Source organism: Mustela nigripes, chromosome X (genome assembly GCF_022355385.1).
Source record: "Mustela nigripes isolate SB6536 chromosome X, MUSNIG.SB6536, whole genome shotgun sequence".
In the NCBI taxonomy this organism is placed as follows: domain Eukaryota; kingdom Metazoa; phylum Chordata; class Mammalia; order Carnivora; family Mustelidae; genus Mustela; species Mustela nigripes.
In genome coordinates this window covers 43,712,791-43,738,211 of record NC_081575.1, presented here as the reverse complement: position 1 = coordinate 43,738,211, position 25,421 = coordinate 43,712,791, and the positions used below count along the sequence as shown (strand labels likewise).

The 25,421-nt window shown below is 44.9% G+C and overlaps 1 protein-coding gene across 1 annotated transcript; it reads right to left on the bottom strand.

The window, feature by feature from the left end:
* Positions 1–727: 727 nt before the first annotated feature.
* On the bottom strand, positions 728–24,696 carry LOC132006692 (glycine receptor subunit alpha-4). The gene is made up of 9 exons (XM_059384643.1): positions 24,297–24,696; positions 18,917–19,047; positions 18,567–18,634; positions 17,701–17,924; positions 17,480–17,562; positions 15,805–15,945; positions 12,519–12,733; positions 8,550–8,699; positions 728–2,777 (listed from the first exon to the last, which is right to left on the bottom strand). The coding sequence occupies exons 1-9, from the start codon at positions 24,365–24,367 to the stop codon at positions 2,487–2,489; spliced, it is 1,374 nt and encodes a 457-aa protein (XP_059240626.1). The 5' UTR covers positions 24,368–24,696; the 3' UTR covers positions 728–2,486.
* Between the last annotated feature and the right edge of the window lie 725 nt (positions 24,697–25,421).

The following is a 25,421-nucleotide window of genomic DNA, read 5'->3' as shown; positions in this document are numbered from 1 at the left end:
TGAGTCTCTTCTATCACCTCCTGCCAATTTACTGTGGTGAAAAGGGTCCAAGTTCAAGAATGTCATGATTGAATGGAATGATAGATGTCAGATGTTTCCAGTGGGACCAAGCTTTTCCACCTTCCTTCCCCTGAGCATATGTGGGAAGGGGGAGGAAAATGAAAGCCATTTGCACCTGTTTCTGCACCATGTGTCTCCCTTCTCCACTTGGGGGCTCTGATAGGGAGGGAGAGTACCTTCCACCTGGCATTGCCTCTGAGTAGCTTTGTGGACTCCTTTGGGCTATTATGTTGGTTGGTACTTTGGCTTCTTTGGCTCCCAGCACCAGCTGATGCCCTGATCTGAGTCCCAGTTGGGCAGGCTCTATTGCTCAGTACTGTAGCTGTCTCCAGGGCATTGTTCTTGAGATTTCCAACAGGGCGGATTTGTGCAGTTTGGCCCATCTGGACAAGATCTATAACAAGTAGAGCTCTGTGCAATAAGCTCATCTCCATAGTCCGCCCCCCACTACCCCCGCCTTCGAGCTGCTGCAGCCTGACACTCCAGCCCTGCCATGGAGAGTATCAAAGAGATACTCTCTGCTCCTTTCAAAGGGGTATTGCTTGTGGCCTCTCATTGGTTGGCACTACCTGGGCAGAAATGGAAAAACAGGGACTCTCTGCCCTCTTAATTTAATCTCCTCCCTTAAGCCAGTCCTTTTGTTTTGAATCTCACTGGCAGTTATAGTTAATATCGTCAGTAAGATTAACTCCTGGTCCGGCTACCCTGGTCAGCCCAGAATGCTCTCCTCAAAGCTTAGAGACAGACAAGAGGAGTATAGCGGTGAACAGGAAAGAACTGACAAGCTCAATAGGAAAAAGGGGGAAAGAAAGGTGAGCTCTTGCTTTGACTGTAGGATTTGCTTTGATCATTGGATTTATTTACTTACTTTCAATTTAGAACACCATCTTGAGGATGAGAGGAAGGGAGAAAAGGGGAGAGAGGAATGAAACAGAGAGGAAGAGAGAGAGATTGGACTCACATAGTTAATTATTCTAGGTCCAGAGAAAAGGACAAGATATTTAAAAGATAATTTGATGACCTGTCTTTCAGCTGTTAGCCCTGTACTTTAATATTCCCTTTCTCAGTTCTTCATAGTTGGGTCACTTCAAAGGATTCAGCATATCAGACCCATGCTTCCCCATGCCCCAGTGGTATTTTAAGCCTGAAATGGGCTCTTCCACACCCCTTCTATTCTGACATTTCTGGTCACTTCAACTGACTGCCACTGACTGTGGAATGAGAAGGGAAACAAGAAAAGGGTTACTAAATAACTCCGACTTATGGCCCTTTAACTTCTACAATTACTACCCTGAGGTTCGCCAAGCCAATGTTTGTCCAGGATAGGAGTCCTCCATATGTCTAGTTCCTTTCTAGGAAGGTTGAAGCCCACTTTATCCTGGACAAGGTTGAATGGTACTATTATATGCTTACTAAAAGAAGGTTAAAGGGCAAGTTAACAATGAGGGGCCCTGTGAAATAAAGAGACTTTGGGGAAAACGAAAAAAAAAAAAAAATGAAGGCCCAGCCAACAAAAGATTTTCTGAGGATAGTTTCTATATTTTACTCCTCCTGGGTCCTACTACCTTGGATCTTACTTTTCTTGAAAGTTTTCTAACACTGTTGAGAGGTTTCTTAAAAAGTAAGCATTTTTCTCTTTTTACATTCCCCAGCAGCCAAACACACTTTACCACCATACTAGTTAGGGAATAAAACAAATATTTCTGAGACTCTAAGTTCAGATGGATCTGGAAGGGTAGCTTTTTCGAGAGTCCAAGATTCCTGCCCCCATTCTGACAGTGTTGAGCATCCTATGAGATCTGAAGACTTCTCCGTTCAGTCATAGAGCAATGCCCTACCTCAATGCAGCTTATGGCTATTCCAACCTTGCTGAGATGTGGGAAACATGTCACCTTGCCTTCTTCCCACAATCAAGGAAAAGTGACCAGGTCACACAGGGCAGAACTTGTGGATGGGAAAAACCTCCCTATTTGAGCCTGTGGTAGGAGGGATAGAGGGCAGAGTAAAGCCAGGCTCTGGGTGGGTGGGGGGCATGGCAGGGCAAAGAATGGTGCAGATTAAGATAACAAATGCCAGAATATAGTAGCAATGGTCTAAATATTCTCCACTGGAGAACTGGAAAACAGAGAGTCTCCAGCAAGAGAAGAAGGTCATCCTTGTCCCAGGAACATGGCCAAATCTTATTCTCATGAGAAATGGGATAACATGGAGAAAAATTGGATTAGAACAGAGAAGCCATCTTTCTAAGTATAGCCACCACTGGCACCATGCAGTGTAGACCCACATATCTTTGGGATTGGCCACTGAGGTTCTGAGTGGGAGATCAGAAATGAATTTTCTAGGCCCCTGATGGAATCTAATGGAGGGGAGGCCCACCCAGGAGGAAGCAGGAAGTCAAGAGCAGGACTCTCTAGCTCTCACCCTATTCACAGTGCCTGGTGAATATCTTCTGACCGTAGCAATTTATAGACAACCCAGTAGAAGATGTTGAAGATGAGGAAAGTGAAGGGGAAGACAGCTCGAGAGATGGTGTCAATCCTCTTGGCCTGGTCCACATAGAGTTTCCGCGTTGTTTCTCCTTCCCTTAGAAAAGGGGCTGGAGGTTGGGGGTTATAAATACCAGAACTTTCCCCTGGACCTCCATCCCTTGCCTGCAAGCAGTGGCCCAGGTCATAGCCACGGAAATAGAAGCGACTTTCTCGGATGATATCTTCCTCCTGAAATTACATGGGAAAAAGGACAGCATTTGAGGTTACAGCTTCATCTAAGGATGGAGACCAGGCCACACACATATATCTCATAGGTTATGCTATGCAGACTGGTGGCTGGGTACACAGACCCGCTGCATGCTTTTTTATAGCCATAGAACTGTTCATTTGATGGATGTATACTAAGCAGCTATACATGGTGCACATGGCATATATTATGATTCTATTTGCAGATAAGTCCCGAGCTGCCTTTTTAAAAATGCATAACATCATTTACAGCCATCTAAAACTCAGTGAAGTGCCAACCCACTGTGAGAAGGATATCTCAATGTAAAGTTATCTCTGGTAGTCAACAGAATAAACAGAACAATAAAACTTTTAGAATGAACAGCTAAGATATTTAGACTTGGTGAACTTGACTTTAATGACTTTCAAAAGCTGCAGAATTAATTCTCCTTGTATAGGGTATCTTTTAAAAATTGTTTATCTCAACTCAAGGCTGAAAATTACAGAAGTTTTAAGTAACCTAGTGGGTCATCCAAATTAGGGTAAAGCTGATAAATCTGTTGCAAATTTATGTGATTCTCTGTAAACCAGCAGATTTTGACAAAGGTATCAGTACATCTAGGGTAACATTTATTACCCAATACAGATTCCCTTTATGTAAAATATATGCATTATGATGAACACATTCACACTGGGGAAGTTAATTTTATATCAGCATTAAGAAATGTAGCAGACTACACAAAGTTCATTTACTCAATATTCAGCTGACAACCTTAAGTAGCTACAATAGCTGGAGGGCTAGGAAGTAAGAACAGGAAGACAGAGACAGAGATAGAAATAGAGGGAGAGGGAGATATAGAGAGAAACAAAGAGAGAAAAAAAGGACCAGAGTTCCTGAGTGATCAATAGAGAGCTTTCTTCATATGAGAGCCCTTCAGCCCCCAACTCAGAGCCTATTTACTCTTAGTTTATATAGAACTCAGACATGCCCAATTTTGTCTACTTCTAAAGCACACATTACCATCAGAATTGATGGTTCACAGCCTGGAAATTAGACATAAGACAGGTAAGTACATACCAGAATCTAAAAATAGTTCATTCAAAGATGGTTAAAATTTTTTAAAGTGTTGATGTTTATAGGAGTAAAAACTTCAGCTATCTAAGAAATCACCTGAAGTGAAACACCCCCTTGTTGGATGATACAAACTACCTTCTTGGTTTGCCCAGGATTGAGGTCTTCCTGAGATTCAGGATATTCAGTGATAAAATAGAATGGTATACATGTATATTGAATAGATATGCCATAGATACACATAAAATGTGGATAAAGTAGGTTTTACACACATTGTGCAGTTAGAAGGACATCATAGGGTCTTTATAATGGGACCTCTGCAACTATGGTAACACACTGAACAGTGACTTTGTATGTGAGATATTGGTGTTGGTGGGTCCCAGTAGCCCTTGATTACTACATCACCAGAAGGTTGAGCCTGTCATTGGGCATCAGGGGCAGGCAAGCTCAGGCCACAGATTCTGCAACAGACCCCATTTCTTTCTTTCTTTCCTGTGGGCTCATAGGACAAACCTGGGAAAGTGTGTTGGTCTTGTTCACCGCCATGTCCCCAGCACAGTGCCTGGCATCTAGAAGGCACCCAGTAGATACCAGTTGAATGAATGAATGGAGTGATGAGCTTCATGCTTCAGTATATAGGACAGGGAATGGCTTTGTTCACATGAAGCCAGCATCCTTTCAGGGTTTCAAACTAAAGAGTCTACTCAGAAGAGAGTCTTACTCAGTTACAAAGTGCTCAGCAGGAAAAACGATCACTCCTTGTCCCACCCCTATACAATGGCTTGATGTCCATCAGCCTCTAGAAAAAGTGGCACTTTTGGCATAGGAACGAATCTAAGTCAGCCAACCAGAGAGCTTTGCTACCCTATCTTTAATTTTGCCAGTCTCTGTGGAGACAGTTGTATGTGTGTAGGCCAGAGGCAATTCACTACTGTGGCTGTGCTTTGACTCTGAGTTCTAGTGGGGCAGCCTTAGCTCTCTGCTCAAAATTACTACCGTAATCTGTCACCAGATGCCTTGGATCACATCACCTGTTTTTATTTCCTAGTTCATTTTCACACTTTTACTACATAGTTTGTGCTGGATCAATTTTAGAAATGAAGAACCAGAGGTAAACAAAATATCTTCCAAGTAATTAATGAGGGAGTAGGGGTGCCTGGCTAGCTCAGTCAATTAAATGTCTGTCTTCAGCTGATGTCATGATCCCAGGGTCCTGGGATGGAGCCTCATGTCACATCAGACTCCCTGCTCAACGGGGAGCTTGCTTCTCCCTCTCCCTTTGCCATACCCCTGCTTGTGTTTTCTCTCTGTCAAATAAATAAATTTTTTTCTAAGAAAAAATTAGGGAGTAAATAAAATCATTTCCTCTTTTGTTTTCCATTTCAGGGTCCCTCACACCCCCAGTTCCCCACCGCTTATTCTGATCTCCTCAGCCCCTCAGCTAGAGGATAAGAGTGTGGAATATATTTGTTTGCAGAAGGATCTGAAAGAGAAAGTTGAATCCAACTGCTGTTTCTGTTTCTATAGATTTAATTACTTTTCCTTTTCTCCAATCATAGTAAATCTAAAGGGAATTATTTGGAAATATTTCCCAGGCTGAAAACAAGCTGTCTCACATGGGAGAAAAAATGTGATCACTAGAGTAAGCTGCCATTGGCTCTTTTTGGTTTTAACATATTGTGCCATTTGCAGTTGGGGGAACAAAGACAAAGTGGCCTGAAATCTAAGGGTGGGGGTCCTGGATATGAGTATCATCTATTTAAGCCAAATTCTTAAGACTCTGTGTGTGTGTGTGTGTGTGTGTGTGTGTGTGTGTTGGGAAGAGACAATGGAGGCTTAAATGCAACTTGGTAGCTTCCATGGATGTTGGAATAGAATATTTTTTGTTATAGCTATCTATAGGGGAGGGGGACTGGGGAACTAGAGGGTAAAGATAGTCCAAAACCAAGTTGGGGAAGGAATGAATGTACAGTGTGGGAGTAGGATGTGGAGATGGGAAAGAGTGATAGCTATTCAGTGATACATATTGAAATGAATGAAAAGAAGAGTGAAGAATGGAGGTGCTGGGGGATGGAGAGAGGCAAGCAGGGTTCTGGGACCAAACCCCTGAGAGAATTCGGCAGTGTTTTGAAATTTCTTCCATTTCTCTTATCCTGTTGATAATGGCAAGGCTTCCTCTCTGCCCAGCTTGAAAGAGAACCCTCTCCAATGAGCCTGCTAAGATTGGTGGAGTGGGTAATGTGGCTGCTGTGGTCAGAGCCCAGTACTAGGGCCTGAACGAGATCCCCTCCCTATGAAGCATATAGGCTAGCTGGGAAGACAAAGCAGAAATGTATGGAAAAGAAATTAAACTACTTAAGACAATGACATGGAAGGAAACCACCAAGCAGTAGAGATGGGTGGTTGAGGAGAGATTAGAGAAGAACACGATTAAACCTGGAGCTGGGTGAACAGCTGGCTGGCTCCTAAAATATTCCTAACTTGCTCTTGGCTAAGGGCTTTCTGAAAATCATATGGATGCTCTCCCCTTTCCTAAGAGGGCTTTTCTCAGACTAAAGACTTGCTTTTTCAGCTAGAATGGCAGGGCCCAGTGAGAGGTTCTAGAAATAGATGAACTCTGCTTTAACTTTTATAGGTTGCTCAGTGACCTCCAGGATTCCTGCTCCAGTTCCACTGGGATGGAAATGGCTTAAAGAAACTTGAAAAGGGACATGTGTTAATGGCACAAGTTTTGATTTTCAGGTTGTATTTACATTAATAATAAGCCCAGCCCATTTTTTGCCAGGATCCGGGGGTCTAAGCAGGGCCCAGGCCGCTATTACAACTTTGTAATAATTGAGCACTTGTTATGTCAGACTCCATTATGATATTAAGATCAACTTATTTATATATATGGCCAGGAAGAGATGAGCTGCAGGCAGCTGGGAGTCGGAGAGGTGAAGGGAGGGGGCGGGACTAGTGTCAACCTGGAGTAGCTCTACAGTAACCGCAGCAGGCTGCTGTTGCTGGAACACCCACACAGGCAATTTAGCTGACAAAGGGATGCTGGAGACTGGTTGGCAGCCTGCTCTTCTTTTTCAAGGTAGGCATTGAGAAGGCATTAAGGTCAAAACCCCTATGAAGAGTTTGGTACCTGCATGCAGGCTTAACACAGCTAAAGAGGGGGTGGAGAGTTAGCCTAGAAAAGGGAGCATTCTCTTTTCTTTCCCTTCTGTCAAGTCTGTATGTATATATTTTTAACCCTTAGTCTGAGATAAGAAAGGCTTTAAAAGGCTCTTGAAGGAGTCCTACTCAAGGTGATGCAGTTGTGGATCAACCCACTAGGGGGCGTGTTTCACAGAACCTGACTAAAGTCCAGGCAAGAATTGATACATTCCAACAAACCAATAGATGAGACAGGAGACCTGCTCTCAGCAGAAAGGGATCTTAGCCAGGGACATGAGTTCCCAGAGGTAGTTTTAAAGATATTTTCAGTGTGGATATATGGTTGGGACACCCTAGGAGCAGCTGAGGTAGGAGGTGGGTGTTAGGAAGAGAGAAAAATCTTAGTGCTAGAGTGGCCCCAACAGGCTGGAGCCCGGGGGGTCAGATCATCATTTTCTCTACCCCCCAGAGGTCATAGTGCATCTCCTCTGGCTTGGGAGCTTCCAGATTGGGCAGAAAACAAGGAGTCACAGCTCAAGGTAGACCAGACCTGTGTCTGATGATTAAGGGGCTAGTATCTAGCTCAGCAAAAGCTTTTGACTTTGCTCATAACTGGGCACTTGCTTCTAGGATAGTGTGGCCCAGGCACCTGTTGTCATGACAATGTACATAACACCCACTGTCTGGGTAATGGGGAGGGGCAAATTGCCCGTTTTTCAGGGCATCAAGCTCTCTATTTCCCCAGGTGATCATTCTACTGTAGAAGAAATGGGGTTAACAAACAAGAGTGAGGGAGAACAGCAGCTCACATCCAACAACTCTGATACATCCAATTCTAATGCACCCAGGGAAGAACAGGGCAAAGAAATCCAACAGCCAGAAGAGGCACGTAGTGGTTTTTTAATTCCAGCTTAGCTCTAGGGACCCTCATATAATGCTCTCCTAGAAGGGCCCCCGTGCTTGACTCTTGAATTCTTTTTTTTTTTTTTGACTCTTGAATTCTTAAGCACCAGTCAATGTATGGCAACATGGGGTATCTTCCTCCTGGGTGAGGGGAGAGCCAGGAGCAACCATTACTAATTCTCAAAATGATCTCATATTGACTAACTTGATAAGGTTCTAATATGAGCTCACCTTTTTTTTTTCAGTGCTTACTATGTACTAGGCACTGTGCCCACACTCTCTCTCTTTTTTAAGGTTTATTTACTTATTTTTATATAATCTCTACACCCAACATGGGGCTCAAACTCATGACCCTGAGATAAAGAGTCACATACTCTTCTGACTGAGCCAGCCAGGGCCCATATGTGTCCATGCTCTTAATCACTTTATTAGACTGCCCTACAGGGATTACTGTCCCATTGGATAGATTAGAAAAAGGAATCAAAGAGGTTAAAGTACTCAGTTTATCTGTGACCCATCTAGGACCGGAATCCAGGGTTCCTGATTGCTTTTTTAATCCTTGTAGCCATATGTGGAGTCTTGGTTTGTGGGAGGAGGAATAGGGAGGAAGGAGTACAAAAGAGAAAGGAAGGGGACCCCTTCCTAGTTATATTTACCATGTTTTGGCGCCTCTGCCTTTTTCGGAGTCGTATGAATTCCTTATGCTGACGAGATACAAAATTGACAGCAGCATACTCCAGTAGTGCAGCGAACACGAAGAGCAGGCACACAGCCATCCAGATGTCGATTGCCTTCACATAGGACACCTGTAACATCCACCAACAGAGCAATCAACCTTCTTGGAGCCCTTCCATTGCCTATCCAGTGGTTCACCAGCCCATACCAACAGCCTGCTATTCTTCAGTTATTCAATTATCCTGAATTTCTTCTGATTTTCAGAGAAGCTTTCCAGGATATGTCCCATTGCCTGAAGGCCCATATCAAAGAGATTGGGATACCCATTATCCTTCACCTCTCTGCACTCTCCACCCTTCACTTCCATCTGCCTTTTCTCCCTGTACTTCTTTTTCTTTCTTTCTTTCTTCTTTTTGTACTTCTGTTCCTGCTTCTGCTTCTTATTATTCTTTTCATTCTTTCCTTCTGTTTCTCTTCTTTCAATAAATAACAATGAACACGAACACTGCATTCTTTTGCTTTCTGTGTTTTCCTCGGGTCCTCACAGCTCTGATGGAAACTGGGCAGGGTTTGTTATTCCCATGTGAAACATGTGAGGACACTTGAAGCCTAAAGAGGAAAAGTCTTAGCCAAGATTACCCAGTGAGGAAGTGGCACTAGGATTTGGGGGTTCTGGGCTTTCAATTTAGTGGCATTGCCATTTACCTAGGCTGCAGTCTCAATATCAGACTAGGAATTCCTTTCTTTCCCTCATCCACTCCCATTGTTCTCTTGACTGTGATTTTCCCTGCTGATCTTTATGAGAGTCCCTGCTGGATAACTGAATTCAGTGGCTCAAGGAAATGCTACTCAATCCCTGGCTATGGACACTTCTCTAATTTCAAGGCACCGTTGTCATCTACCCATCTGCTTCTTAGGGCTCTCCTCCCACTACCTGCCTTGGAAGCCTTTAAGTACTTTTCTCTCCCATTTCCCTCTTGAAGATTGAACACTTACCTCTCCTAGAATGGGGTTTTGTCTGGATGGGCCTGGAAGGGTTATAGAATTTAGGTTTATGTAGTTCACCTCCTCAACCAGATGGACTTCCTACATAGTTTTCAGCTGCTGAGCCCACCTCATAGGGCTCCCCAGTAGGAGTAGGTTTGATGACAGACAACCTCTTTCACCAGCTACATTGGGCAGTGAGGTTGCTACAGTCTACAGGAAAGGAGCAGGTCTCACTGGATAACCCTTCCACCTTAGTGGTTCTTTTTTTTTTTTTTTTTTTTTTTGACAGACGGAGATCACAAGTAGGCAGAGAGGCAGGCAGGCAGAGAGAGAGGAGAAAGCAGGCTCCCTGGTGAGCAGAGAGCCCTATGTGGGGCTCCATCCCAGGACCCTGGGATCATGACCTGAGCCGAAGGCAGAGGCTTTAACCCACTGAGCCACCCGGGCGCCACCACAACTTAGTGGTTCTTAACCTGCAATGCCCTCCCCCCACCTCCTCACCTGAGTGGCATTTGGCAATGTTTAGAAACATTTTTGATTGCTCAATTTTGGGAAGGGTTACTACTGGCATCTCATGGGTGAAGGGCAGGGATGCTGCTAAATATACTACAATGCACAGGACCCCCCCCCCCCCCCCGCCAACAATTACAAGGTCTAAAATGACAGTAGTACTAAAGTTTAGAAAATCTGCTCTATCTCTTTTAAAGTAATTCCATTAAGATAATAGTGGTGGGTTACTAGGCACCCCTGATTAAGTATCCTTGGTGTTTCCACTTTGCCACCTATTAAGAGGGCAACCTATTTCATTCACCATCTCCCAGTCTCACTCTGTTCCCACGGATGTCGAGTAAGTATTATGAAAATCCATAATGAGGTAATGACAAGGAAGGTCCACAAAGGGCTTTGGACCATCAAAAGAAAAGACACCTTAAGCTACAGAAGACACCTTAAGCTACAGAAATAAAATCTTATTAATAATGAGTGTGTCAATAATGGAGTTGTATGGGAAGTGAAATTGCTGTGCCTTTCAGAAGCCCCTGAATTTGTTCCATCTCCTTCTTTATAGCTCCCACTAAATCTAATGTACAAACTCAAGGGAGCAGAAGCTCCCTGACTTACTCAGTCCCTTGCTTTGTAGGCTGGCCAATGAGTCTATTTAGTTTGGGGTGAGTGCCTACATATTTTGCTTATTGACCAATGAGGCCACAAAAAGGTCATCAAACTCTTATGAGAAGGCACCAAATACTGCAAACAAACAATCCTCCAACAAAGTTCATATTTTTCCAAATGATGAAACTAAGTGATTCCTAGGAGCAGACAGATTGTGCTTGCTCACAGGAGAGGTCTGGAAAAGGAAGTTCTCTTGGCAAGAATAAGGCACTAATTGCAACCACCCTGGGTTAGAGAAGAATCTTCTTGCATGGCAGCTGCAGTAAACTAGGGCACATTTCTAAGATCTGAACTACTTTTCTGCCTCTAGTCTTCTTACAAGGCTACTACCATAACACGACCATCACAACCCCACCTGGCCCTTTGGTCCTTGCCTAAGCCCCATCTGTCTTTCAGAGCCTCTTCAATCCTCCTCTCCATTTAGGAAACACATTTATAGGAAATACTTTCAGACAACTTCCTCTGAGACACCTGATCCTAACTTGAGCTTTGTCATCATTTATCACTAGAGGCCTTTGGATTACCTCAAAAGTTTTCCATCAACTGAAAAATAATTGGGAACATCAACGGCTGTCCTAGGTCCACTACTCCATTCTTTTCACCAAAACACCTAACAATTATAACAATATTGAACACTTATTGAGTAGTTATTAGTTGCCAAACATTGTTATCTATGTTAATACATTATCTTATTTATTTCTTGCAATAACCCTATTGAAGATATAATATTCCCATGTCATAGGTAAAAAGACTGAGAGGATGAGGAATTTACTTAAGATTGCCATTGGTAAATGATGAGGCTGGGACCTAAGCCTGCCTGACTCCAATCTCCTACTCTTTACCACTACACCACCCCCATGGCAAATTTGTAAATTTACCTTGGATGCCCTGATTACCCCCTGTTTAAGTAATAAGCACTGGGAGATGGGATATCACAGAGCCTGGTTTCTATCAAGTCAAAATGAGAGGGCATAGGTTCACAGTAAGATCCACAAGGAACTATGTTGCTATTGGTTCCCATTATTTCTCCATGGCCTAGAACATTGCCTGGTGCATAGTATATGCTCAATAAATATTTATTGAATGGATGAATCAGCTTACTCCCTGATTTCTCAGAGCCTTGCTGACTATAAGGACATTGAGGTGACTTCTAAATTTCCTACATGAAAACATAAGGCAGGGAGAACCTGGGCCCAGTCTCATAAGCGCAGATCTCTCTGTGTAGTCAAAGCATCACCAGGCCACAGACATTCAAAATCCACTGACTATAACTGCCATTTACTACCTCAAAATTTCCTCACCCAAAAGAATGACATTGTCTCTTGAGGTCTTTGTAATAGTGCCCAGCTTCTGACATAGTAAGAGACTGATTGATGTTGGTTTAAAATCCATATATATAAAATTTTTCTTTTCTTATGGAACATGACCTCGAAAGGTTGTTCTACCTCTCTGGGCTATATTCACCTCATCTGTGCCACGAGGGAGTGGGACTTTATACTTGCTATGGTTCTTTGATTTTGGACATGCTAGTATTTCCTGATGAAAGTCAGAGTAAGTCAGATACTGTCTCTACTCATTCCTTAGCCAGACAACACCCACAACCCCAGCTTCCACATCTTTAGCAATATCATTAGCAGTATGTTGTAGGGCAAGAGAAAATTCTGACCCCCTGTTCTTGCTCAATGGCTCTCATCTACCTTAAATCTAAGGCAAATAAAAAACAGAAGAGAACAGGAGAAGAAGGGGAAATGGAGAGCTCTATGGTAAGCAAGTTCCCTTGCATTTCTCTTCACCTTAGGCAAAGAGGCCCGGGAGCCAGAGCTCTGAGTTGTCATGGTGAGCACAGTGGTGATGCCTAGGCCCACACGGGCAGGGGCGGCATCCATGTTGATCCAGAAGGAGACCCAGGACAGGATGACGATGAGTAGGCTGGGGATGTACATCTGAATCAGATAGTAGCCCATCTGCCTCTCCAGGTGAAACTTTACCTCGATGCAGGTGAATTTTCCTGCAAAGAAAGAGGTGAGGTATCAGGCCTCAGGTCCCCAGTCTAGAGCTGAGCCTAAGGGGCAGGACTAGGACATCTCTCTATATATGGGCCAGCCTCTGTGCACCTCAAGTGGGCAAATAAATGAGCTCTTCAATATGGCCCCAGGGAGAACCAGATGTGTGTTCTGAGGAATTTCTCAGAGCAGCCACCAGGCTTGTCCTTTTGCTCTAAGCACTAATTTCCAGCAGAGGGCCTTCCACCTGACCACACAGCAAGAGGATTAAGAACAGAAGGGCTCCAGAGCCAGACTGCCTGGGTTTGAATACCGAATCTTCCACTGACTAACTGTGTGACCTCAGGCAAAACACCCAAGCTGTTTGAGCTTCAGTTTCCTTGTCTGTAAAACAGAGTAACAACAATATTAATTCCATTATTGTGGGAATTAAATGATGTATCTGGGGTGTTGAGCATATAGGTATTTGGTACTATCATCATTATTAACAAAGCAATGAGTGTAGACTCTGCCCAAACCTCAGCAGCCTTGCTTGAGCTTGCTCGTACACCAGAAGCTCTCTAGCAACAAGGATTCACTGAAGTAAACACTGCCTGTGTCTCAAGCAAGTGATAAGAGCTGGATATGAAATATCTGGAAATAGTGTCCAACGGAGACCAACTCTGGATAGTGGACAACGGGTGCCCAGAGAACATCAGGCGACAGCATTCTGTCCCACCAATAAAAAGTGCATTGGTCCAAAGCACATGTACCAGTCCTCTGCCTACTCTGCCAGTTATCTTTATTTTTCCCAGTTTCCCATGCCCTCAGGCTAAGAAAACCTAGCTTAGAGCTTCTCCGCACCGTAGAGGTTTAGGATAACCAAAGCAAAAAGCAGAGGATGTGTATGTTGCTATTTTATTTTGGACTAGACTTGCTCTTATCAAATCTGAGTCCTCAAAGCTAGTAATTTAATCAATGATTGGTTTATGGCTTTGACATACTGTGTGATGCTGTGATCTACTGTTCCTGAGTCCACCTCACCCCAGGCTTCTTGTTATGACATAGCTTTGCTAGGTGTCCATATTTTCTTTTTTCTTTCCTTCCTTCCTTCCTTCATTTAATCTATCTATCTATCTATCTATCTATCTATCATCTATCTGTCTGTCTTCTATGTATCTAGGTAGCTAGCTATCATTTTTGAGAGTGGTGGTTTTATTTTTAATTACAAAATTATTACTTGTTTAGTACAGGCAAAAAGTGAGAAGTAGAGAAAAATAATAATATTTATAAGCTCATATTTATCAAGCCCCTACTAAGTGCCCTGACTTTATATAGCTTATCTCATTTAAATTCCATAACAACTATTTGAGGCAGGTAAAATAAATAAATTTATTTATTTATTTATTTATCTATTTGACGGAGATCACAAGTAGGCAGAAAGGCAGGCAGAGAGAGAGGGAGAGCAGAAAGCAGGCTCCCTACCGAGCAGAGAGCCCGATGTCGGGCTCCATCCCAGGACCCTGGGGTCATGATCTAAGCCAAAGGCAGAGGCATTAACCCACTGAGCCACACAGGCGCCCCGGTAAAATTATTATTTCCCATTTTACATATAAGGATACTGAGGCTCAAAGAGATTAAGTTATGTTTCTCAAGGATACCCAACTAGTAGATAGTTGGGCCATTATTCAATCTCACCTCTGACTCCAAAGATCTTAGTTTTGTCCATTGTATCACTCTACGTTAGAAACATTTAGTGCTATTTCCTCCCAGGGTTTTTAAACACATGCTTTTGATTTGTTTCTTTTACCACAATATAATGATTCTGTGCATACAACTTTGAATCTTAACCTTTTCCACTTGTACTTTCCATGTTGATATAAGCAACATGCAGTCATCCTTTTTAACATCTGGATAATATTCTACCAAACAGATGCACTGTGTAATTTATTTAACCTCTGTCCTATTGGTCCTATTTAGAAGAGTGCCAAGTTTTTGCTAGTATAAGCACTGACCCAGTGATATTTTGGAATATTTCCTTTTAATAAATCCCAAGGGGTGGGATTCCTGGATCAACATGTAAGGAAGAAAAATAGCTTTTACAGTTTCTCAAAGTATGCCCCCTGGACCATCAGCAACAGAATTCTCAGGGTGCTTGTTCAAATGCAGATTTCTGGGCATCACTTCAAGTGCACATAATCAGAATTTCTGAGAGGCAGAACCCAGGAATCAACATTTTTACAGGCTCCCCACAGAAATATAATGTACACCAGAGTTTGGAAACCATTGACCTATATACAAATTGCCAGTTTTCTCCCCAGTAAAGGTTCTATTAATTTCCACTCCCAACAGCATTTTCTAAATCCAATGACCTGTTCCTCTCCATATGTTGCACATCCTACATATACAAACACACATATTAATGGGGTGGCACCCAAAGCATGTCAGCACACCAAGGAGGTATCCAGGATCTCTCCCCTTTAGCTTCTGGCCTCTATCTCAGGGTCATAGCACTTTGTATCCAAATAGCCAGGGAAACTGAGGAAAAAGTAACCCTTAGGGAAGCTGTGGGGAGCAGATGCTCAGGCTGGAAAAGCAACTTTTCTCCACAACTGGCCCACATTTCACACCTGGGAAAACAAGCCAGTTCAAGAGTTGGGTAATGGTGGCTGTGGTATGAGGTGTGGATGGTAAGCCTTCCAGTGCCCTAAAGTCTATTGCTTTCTGGTTCAGCAGCCATTGGCTACTCCCAGATGTAGATTCCCCACCTTCCACACAAAGTTGGCCCCAGGACAGGTGAGACACTCCTACCACTCACTGGCATAGGCCCATCTCCTCTGCAGCATGTGATAGGGACAAAAGGGCTTTAGAGTTAGATCTGGATTTGAAGTCTAAGCCAGCCATTTTCTAGGTACGTAACTTGAACAGTTTATTTAAAATGGGGCTGATAATTCCTACCATAATGAGATAAGGCATATGAAACACTTAGCACATCTGGCACAGATTGGACTTTTAGTAGAAGCTGGCTGCCTTGCCCCTTCCCTCCCATCTGGAGGCCCTTCTGTGGCTCACACTAAGTAAAGATCCTGGTTTTTACCTGTGTTGTAGTGCTTGGTACAGTAGCCTAGATCCTTCTCATCTCGCAAGATAAACTGGGGCAGAGTCAGCCCCTCAGCCACTTGGACAGCAGGAGCATCTTCCAGCCACTCAAACACGAGGTCATTCATGGTGTAGCCAACTAAAAGTGACAGAGATGGCAGAGGGCTGCAGAATTTGGTGCTGGGTGGGGGTAGGGAAAGAGAACTAGCAGGAAAGAGCAGATGAGGAGGTAAGGCCTGGGTTTTTGGAGCTTCGTGTTCATCTTGGAAAGGGAAACCTTTCTGAAGGGGGTACTTGGTCAATTGTATCATAGGCCCATCCTAACTAGATAAATCAGAAAGATTCCAGACTCCTCTTCTATCTAGTTCTCAAGCTTTAGAGAGGCACAGAGAGAAATTTTTCTGGTAGACCTAGAAAGCAGGTCAAAAGCATTGGAATGATGTCAAGGAACACAACTGAGAACCTCCTGCCATATCTCAAACTAACAGGAGTAAGCATGTGTACTGGCCACATGTCTTGAGCTGAGCCAGCCTCAGAGCTGGGGCTTCTGCCTCCTCATCCCAGAGAGGAAAGAGCTATTTATACCCTGTCAGTCATGCATGGGACAATGTGCACACCACAGACTCCTAGCCAGGGCCCTGAACTGGGGCAGATTGAGAGTTAACATCTGAACATGACAAGTTGCTCACAGATACCTAGCAGTTTGTGAAACTCCTACCATATATGTGACCATATTCACACATGTCAAGTAGAAATGGGAGAAGAAACACTGAGGCTCACAGATGTGCAATGTAAGGCCTTGACTCAAAGTAGCTATGTGACTTTGGGTAAGTCATTTCCTTTCCTCTAAAATGCTCCACCTACTTTTCAGGATTGTTGTGAGGGGGCAATAAGAACCTGGATATGAAAGTGGTTTATGAACTCTAAAGGGCTAGCCACATAGGACACATTCTACCCATCATTGTTATTATATGCTGGAAACAGCCTGACAAAACTTCTTCTCTGAGGATTAAGCTGGTGTGTATTGATCTCAGAGTCTCACCTTGCCCAGGAGATGGCAAAGGAGTGCACATAGCTGATGGTCCAGCCTTGTTGTCCATTGACTGTTCTGCATTTAGAGCAGCCCCTATAAGCTGGCTTCCCTGTCACAAAGTAGCCCTTGGCTGACCTTGCCACCCTGGATGCTGTGCTATACTTAGAACCATCTTCTCCAAATTCTCTACAGAAGTTATCTATGTTCATGCGGAATCAGGGTTCAAGAGTACCCCCTCTGCCAACTCTGGCATTTTTATAGTTATCTTGAATGTATTAACTCAGGGGGAGTAAAAGTAGAATTACCTCAGGTACTGTGAGAGGAATATCTTTGGGCAGACGAGGTGTCCTTCAAATGCTCACCCCCCATAACCAACACAGGCACATTTGAATGTAAAGCTGGTGCCGTCCCATTTCCCAATACTGTGGAATAACCAAACCAGTAAATAGTATGAGGATGAAAAAACACCCTGGGTTGGGTGTTAGTGAGTCCTGGCTCCTAGTCTCATCCTTGCTAACAGCTGACCATGTGTGAGTAAGTCCCTACTCTGGATTTCCCTTTTCTCATTTGGAATATCATGGAATGGGGTTAACTACCTGGTATTCCAGCCCTTGCTCTGAGACTCTCTAGAGACACTTACAGCTCTCCAGCTGCATGGTGCATGTCTGGATGTCCATGGGGAAGTTCTTGAGGTCCATTGGGCAAGATAAAATGAGGGTCAGCCTGCCGGGGACAGTAGAAAAGAAGTGATGTCAACTTTCTGGGGCCTGGCACAGCACAGGGGACGCTCTTCCCACCCCTCATCCTCCATTTGGCTTTCTCTCCTTGACCCAAACTCTCCTGGCTGTACACCAGGTGTACCTGATGCTGTAGAGCACATTCCCATTCTTGAAGATGCGTAGTAACTTATTGTCTGTGGTCACCTCATGGAAGCTGGCCCCTTTCTCATTGGCAAAGAATAGGTCTGGCTTCCAGATAGAATCCAGCATAGAGGGATCAAGGTCCAAAGAGTCATCAGGATATTCTTGGTAGGCTAGGCGTGGGTCATTCCACTGCTGCCGCAAGAAGACATTCACCCGATAGTCCTGAGAGGGTGCACAGATGGGCCCATGAGAGGCAATGCTATTCCAGGGGCCCAGCAAGCCTACATGGGCAGGAGAGCCATGAGGAGGAAATGCTGGGAGTACATCTCAGGGGCAGTGGGCATTTTGCACTGAAGAAGTAGCCTGCTTTGGCTGATATAGCAAAGATGGGAAGGGAAAAAACATTTATTAATCACTTACTATGAGGTGGGTGTTCTGCTAAGTGTGCTTACTTTATATGTATTATCTCATTTAAATCTCATGCCAACACTGTGAGGAGGGTCCTGTTATGATCCCTACTTTATAGATGAGGAAACAGAAACAATGATATATTTAAATAACCTGTCACATAGCTATTAGATGGTAGAGTCAAGATTTGAACACAGATCTGTCTGATTCCAAAGTCTGTGCTCTGTACCAAGCTACTTCCCATGATTGACCATCTGTTCTTTAGGCTAGTTTGCCTTTGGCCACTGAAACCCCAGTCGGGGAAAGATATCTCCCAGTGACCAACTTCAGACATCCCATGGATTTAGCCATGACCACAAAACAGGGAGAGGACAGCAGAGGGAGGAAAGTCTCGATATCTAGTGGGCTTCTCTCATTCATGCTAGAATGGAAGCATGGAACAGAGATACTCCTTACCATAGTAGTCTCAGTGACAGAGCCAAAACTGTTGATGAAGATGTTGCAAGTCACGTTCACAGGTGGGCCTAGGGGTGGCAAAACACAGCCATATTGGCATGGCATTCCAGGAGGCTGAGAGCAGTTTCCAGGACTCCCTCCCTGAGCTTGAGGCCAGGGCACTGCTAGAAGGCAGTGCCAGTTGCATAGACCCATAAGCAATAGGGAGGGGAAGCTCCTTCTGAATTGAATCAGTTAGCTCAGTACTTCCAGCTTCCTGTCCTTGGGGTAGGCAATAGTGGCTGGGATGGCAGTATGTTTCCAAAAGGGGTGGCGGAAGGAAGGGTTTTTGTAGGATGAATGCTCCTTACCTTTAAAATTGGGTCGAATTCTAGCATCATATCCAGATGTTCGCCCCATAAGCTTGTCCAGAAAATCAGAGGGGGACATGGGCTGAGGTCCCTTGGTCCCAGATTTGACTTCCTCTTTTGCCAAGGCCACTCTGGACAGGTAACATAAAGAAGTCTGAAGCCACTTGTATTCTACATTTATCACAGACCCTTTTCCTTCCCGTCCCCACATACCTCTGGCTGGTCTCCCCATCAGGCAGGAAGATAGGAGAAGATGGGTCTCTGGGCACCCATTTTCAAAACAAGGAAAACAGAAACAGCCATAAGCCAACACTGCAGACCAGTAGTTAGTCCTAAAAATGTGCTTTCACGTATATGAGATCTTTTTTATCGTCACAATTCTCAGTGTAATGAGCGCAAAGACAGATGAGAAAAGTGACTTGTGGGATTATAAATTGGAACAGCCACTCTAGAAAATAGTATGGAGTTTCCTCAAAAAACTAAAACTAGAACTACCATATAATCCAGCAATCCCACTTCTGGGAATATATCTAAGGAAAATTAAAACACTAATTCAAAAAGATATATGCACCCCCATGCTTATCGCAGCATTATTTACAATAGCCAAGATAAGGAAACAATTCAAGTGTACTTTGATGGATAAATGGATGAAGAAAATGTGATATAATATATACATACATACATACATACACACATACATACACATAATGGAATACTATTCAGCCATGAAAAGAAGGAAATCCTGCCATTTGCAACAACATGGACCTTGAAAGCATTATACTGTGTACAGTAAGTCACACAAAGACAGACAAATATTGTGTGATCTCATTTATATGTGGAATCTAATAAACAAACAAACCAAAAGAGGAGTGACCTAGTCAAAGTCTCAAGGCTGGTGAATGACAGGATCAGGGCTCAAACCCAAGGGGCTGAGGCCTCATCCAGTATTCTCTTTCTAAAGGTGCCTTAAAAGCACTCAAAGAAGAATTACAATTCCCTGCAAATAATGTGGCTGTAGCTATGTTGTGATTTAACCAAGGATGGTAAGGACTCAAGGGAAATATTTATTTCTGAGAGTTGGTTTCCATTGCTTGGCCTTCATGCTGAACTGCTCAGGAGCTGGGGACCCAGCTTCTAGAGAGGGAGTTTTGGCTTCCAGTGTTTGCTCCAGCAGGAAACTATATTTTATTTTTGTACCATTCATAAAAATGAACTTGAAGTGGGCTATATTAACACATAATGAATTATTTGTTTCAGGGATACGGGTCTGTGATTCATCAGTCTTACACAATTCACAGCACTTACCATAGCACATACCTTCCCCAATGTCCATCACCCAGCTGCCCCATCCCTCCCACTCCCCTCCACTCCAGCAACCCTCAGTTTGTTTCCTGAGATTAAGAGTCTCTTCTGGAGACATGAACAGACAATTCTGCAAAAAAGACATCCAAATGGCCAACAGACACATGAAAAAGTGCTCAACATCACTCAGCATCAGGAAAATACAAATCAAAACCACAGTGAGATACCACCTCACACCAGTCAGAATGGCTAAAATTAACAAGTCAGGAAGTGACAGATGCTGGCAAGGATGCGGAGAAAGGGGAACCCTTCTACACTGTTGGTAGGAATGCAAGCTGGTGCAACCACTCTGGAAAACAGCATGGAGGTTCTTCAAAAAGTTGAAAATAGAGCTACTTTATGACTCAGCAATTGCATTACTGGGTATTTACCCCAAAGATACAAATGTAGTGATCCAAAGGGGCACATGCACCCCAATGTTTATAGCAGCAATGTCCACAATAGCCAAACTATGGAAAGAGCCTAGATGTCCATCAACAGACGAATGGATAAAGAATATGTGGTATATATACCACATCTTATATTGTGTGTACACCACACACACACACACACAAATACACACACAATGGAATACTATGAAGCCATTAAAAAAACCCCAAATCTTGCCATTTGCAATGATGTGGATGGAACTAGAGGGTATTATCCTAAGTGAAATAAGTTAATCAGAGAAAGACAATTATGATCTATCCCTGAAAGACATATGATCTCTCTGATATGAGGAATTTGAGAGGCAGGGCAGAGGTTTGTGGAGGGTAGGGAGGGAAAAAAATGACACAAGGTGGGACCAGGGAGGGAGACAAACCATAGGAGATTCTTAATCTCAGGAAACCTTAATCTCAGGAAACAAACTGAGGGTTGCTGGAGGGTGTGGGGTGGAGGGATAGGGTGGTTGGGTTATGGACACTGGGGAGGGTATGTGCTGTGGTGAGTGCTGTGAATTGTGTAAGACTGATGATTCACAGACATGTACCCCTGAAGCAAATAATACATTATATGTTAATTTTAAAAAAGATTCTCTTCTGGTTTGTCTCCCTCTCTGGTTTTGTCTTGTTTTGTTACTTCCTGTCTTCCCCTATGATCCTCTGCCTTGTTTCTCAAATTCCATATATCAGTGAGATCATATAATTGTCTTTCTCTGATTGACTTATTTCACTTAGCATAATACCCTCTAGTTCTAGCCACATCGTTGTAAATGGCAAGATTTCATTTTGATGGTTGCATAATATTCCATTGTATGTATGTGTGTGTGTGTGTGTGTGTGTGTGTGTGTATACTTCTTCTTTACCCATTCATCTGTCAGTGGACATCTAGGCTCTTTCCATAGTTTGGCTATTGTGGACATTGCTGCTATAAACATTGGGGTGCACGTGCCCCTTCAGATCACTACGTTTGTATCTTTGGGGTAAATTCACAGTAGTGCAATTGCTGGGTTGTAGAGTAGCTCTATTTTCAACTTTTTGAGGAACCTCCATACTGTTTTCCAGAGTGGCTGCACTAGAGGGAACTATGTTTTGAGCTGGACCTCAGTTCATGGTTGGGGCAGCAGCAGGATTGTAAACTCACTTTGACAACAAAATAGGTGAGAAAGCAGGGCTCTAGGAGCATGAGAAGAACTTCCAAGTAGGATGACTACACCAAGAAGGTCAATTTCCATCTTTTCCCCCTAATAACTTGATTTTGAGTAAGGGACCAGTGTGCATTGTCCTAACCTCGAGGCTGGCCCCTTCTCCCCTGACAAGTTTCTTTCTAAGAGCAGCAACACCCCTTCCACATGCTTGCTTATCTGCTTACCAGCCAACAGCTAGACTAAGGACTAGAACCTCAGCCTTGAAGGGCAGGTTGGGGCTCAGGGCTGAGCTCAGGCTGAAATCCTCACTGGGCCTGGTTCTCCTGCTCCATCCTGCCACCACCATTGTGCTAGCCACCAGAGCTAGCTCCCCCACTGCCACTAGTGTAGCCACACTCTGGGGCAGGGAGGGAGGGTGACTGCTGTCCTTCTGGGTCCAGCTCTCTTTGAGCCAACGGCCCCCTGTTTACATGTTTACATCTATGTACCATCTGAGGTCATATAGATCATATGCACTGTGAGCCATTAAATAATAAGAATAACCAAGGCACCATGCTATGCACTTTACTTACCTTATCTCGTTTAGTTCTCACATCGGTCCTCCCAGATGAAGGTTATTATTATTTTTCCCCTTATATAGATGAAGAGACTAAGGATCCGCAAGTAAAGTGACTTATTTGTGATCATATGGCTCGTAAATGGTAAAGCCAAGATTCTAACCCAGAGCTTTTGACTTCAGAACTAAGTCCATCTACTACAATGCCAGGGTAGGCTGCCAAGGAACCAGAGTAGGAGAAGTTCAGTGGAAGACACATCCTGACCTCCTAGAATTCTTCCTTCTTGAATCCTCTGAACAGGAGGAAGCCCTTACACTGGGAACAGAGGTCACTGTGGCCCAAATTGGGGCTGGCAGAGCAGGTGGCTTAAGCAGGCTCTGAAAATCCAAGGAGGGGTGGCAGTGGTGCTAGAGCAGCAGAAGTCTGTGGCTTCACCACAGGGTGTCCTTGCTGGCCAGGTGCTGCTTCTGGCTGCCTGCCACCTGCCTGCTGGGAGGCCACATGGCCCTGTACATAGAGCAGCCAGACCCTTGCCACCCTCTTCAGCCCCATGCTAAGGGCACCTCTCCCAGCCCCAGGACCCTGTGACAGGCTGTGGGCTCAGCTGTCTTGGGCCCCAATTTCTGTCACAGAATTCTTTTCTGGGGCTGCCTTGTCTATGGGCCTGAAAGCAGAGTCCCTGTGCAGCCACTTTTTCCTCCCTTTCATTCCTGGAAAGTCCCCAGTACTGGCAGGACATAGGAGGCTCTGGAGCTGAAAAATGTGGCTCAGGCAAGGCCTTGGGGTGGGTAGGGGAGAACACTGATTATGCTACCGGGTGCTTGAGTGACCTTGGACAGGTCACTCCGCATCTCTAAGAATCAGTTTCCACATGCACAATGAAGGATTCGAACTCAAGACTTCCTAAGGTCCTGCCTTGCTGTATTTGCTCAAGTGGGAATGCTGCCACCAAAGCTTGGGCCTTGAGGCAGTCTCCCCTCCAGGAGGGCCAATGAGCACCCCCTGCATTCCCCCTTCTGCCTGCATCTTCCTACCAACTCCAGCTGAGCTGCCATTCTACTTTGAGCTACTTTTCGTTTTTAGGAAGTTTGCCACCCCACACATATTGGATCCCTGCCTTCCTCCCAGCCAATGTGTCTGCAAGCAGTGAGGCAGGAGGTGCCTCAGAATCAAGCTGTCTCCGTGTGCTCCTTGAAGTAAGAGGAGGAAGAGGTCTGTTGCAGTGGTACTCGGCCCCTCCACTCTTCTTAGGACCAGGTCAGCCTAAGCCACAGTCATCTTTCTTACTCAACTCACCTGGTCCATCTTGACTGGCTCCTGGTCTCATGAGAAAATGGGGACAAGGAGGGGAACATTTACAGGGAGTCCAAAGCGTGTCTGGCTATCAAAAACCCAGGAAATGACTGCACTGAGTGCCCCTTCAGGACAGGAAGCAGCCATGTGTGCACTGGCTGGGTGACAGCAGAGGGCCAAGGTTTGCTCAGCCCAGCTTCCTCCTGATATGGTTTAAGGCAAACCCTTGCTACCTGAAGCCTCTTTGGTGGACAGCTGACAGATGTTGGTGTCATTTTTAGGAATCTGAGTAGTGTGTGGCCATGATGGTAGGAAGATAGGCAAGGAAGGCAAGACAGATGGCCTCTGTTCTGGGGCTCAGCTATCTTGCCCCTACCCAGGCCCAGGAAGCTCTCACCCATGCAGAAGGCTTCCCACCAGCTCTGGGGCTTTGGCATTCCTCGTGAAAGGCTCCTGGGTCCTGGTTAGGGGAGGGTGTGTCTTTCTCTGGAGCCCTCTGGATTGTGGGCTTTTTGTAAACTTAGAGGAAACTGTGCCAGATGCCCCTGCTGCCCCCGGCCAGTGTTTGCATGCACCTCCTTCTCACCCCGACTCAGCTCACCTGAGGAGGACCTGCCCTGGCAGGATCCAGAGGAGAAGTAAGGAGAGGGTTGCAGGAACAAGAGTTGTCATTCTGCAGGGACCCTGGAGCCCTTTGTCAGCCTGGCTGCCAAGGTGAGAGGGATATCCCAGCAGGAGGAATGCTGCAGAAAGTACAGATAGAGCCTTCCTCCAACTTGGTCTGCTCACAAGGAGACCGTTGGGCTAGGAGTTGTGTGCTCTCTCTCCTCTTCTGCTCTCTTCTCTCTGTCCTGCCGTTACCAGTCAGGGGCCAGAACTATTCCCCTGGAAATGATCCTGACACAGATAACCCTACCGGCTCCTGCTCTGACTCGCCTGGGGTTCCGGAGGCCCTTACCCCGTCTGCCAGGGAGCTGAAGGAGATTCTCTTTGGGCAGCAATCTCCAAACCCTGGAGAGTCTTGGAGGGGAGGAAGGAAGGAGAACTGGAGGAAGATGTTTCCCTCCCTCTCACCTCCCCCTGGATGCACCCTCCGAAAGCAGCAATTTAAAGGCACAGTCGCCGGCAGTGGAGTGGGGTTCAGAGCAGGTCGAGTCCGTGTGCGGGGAGGAGCTTGGGCTGCCTTTGCTCCTGGGAGAGGGCTGGAGGTGTACTGTCCATCTTCTAACTCTCCAGCTGGAGGAGCGCATGCAGGCTGCGCTGCTCCCAGCTCCCCAGCAGCATCCTTTTTAGCCTGGAGCTAAGCTAGAACATTTTTTTTCCTAATGTCCTAATGTCCTAATGATTTTTATAAGGGGGAAAAAGACCTGAGAGGATTTAGGTGGAGTCGCTAGGTTTTCTCAGTCTGACAGCTTCAGGTTTGAGAGGAGGCCAGAAGGAGGCGAAGGACAGGGCGGCTTTTCCTCAACCCTCTGGATGGAGGCACAGGGCATGGATGATACAGAGGAACTTTGGAATCTTCTTCTTATGGGGGTCTGCCTGTCTGTCAGTCTGTCCATCTGTCTTTCTACCTGCTCTATCTCCTTCATCCTTGTAGTTGCCCATCCTTTTCCCTTCCTGCTTTCCTCCTTTAGGTTGTCTCTGGTCAGCGTGGACAGCCCTCCATAGTTCTTGGAGACCTCCTTTCCCTGATACCCTTCCCCCAGCCCAGCTTGGCTATGGGAAG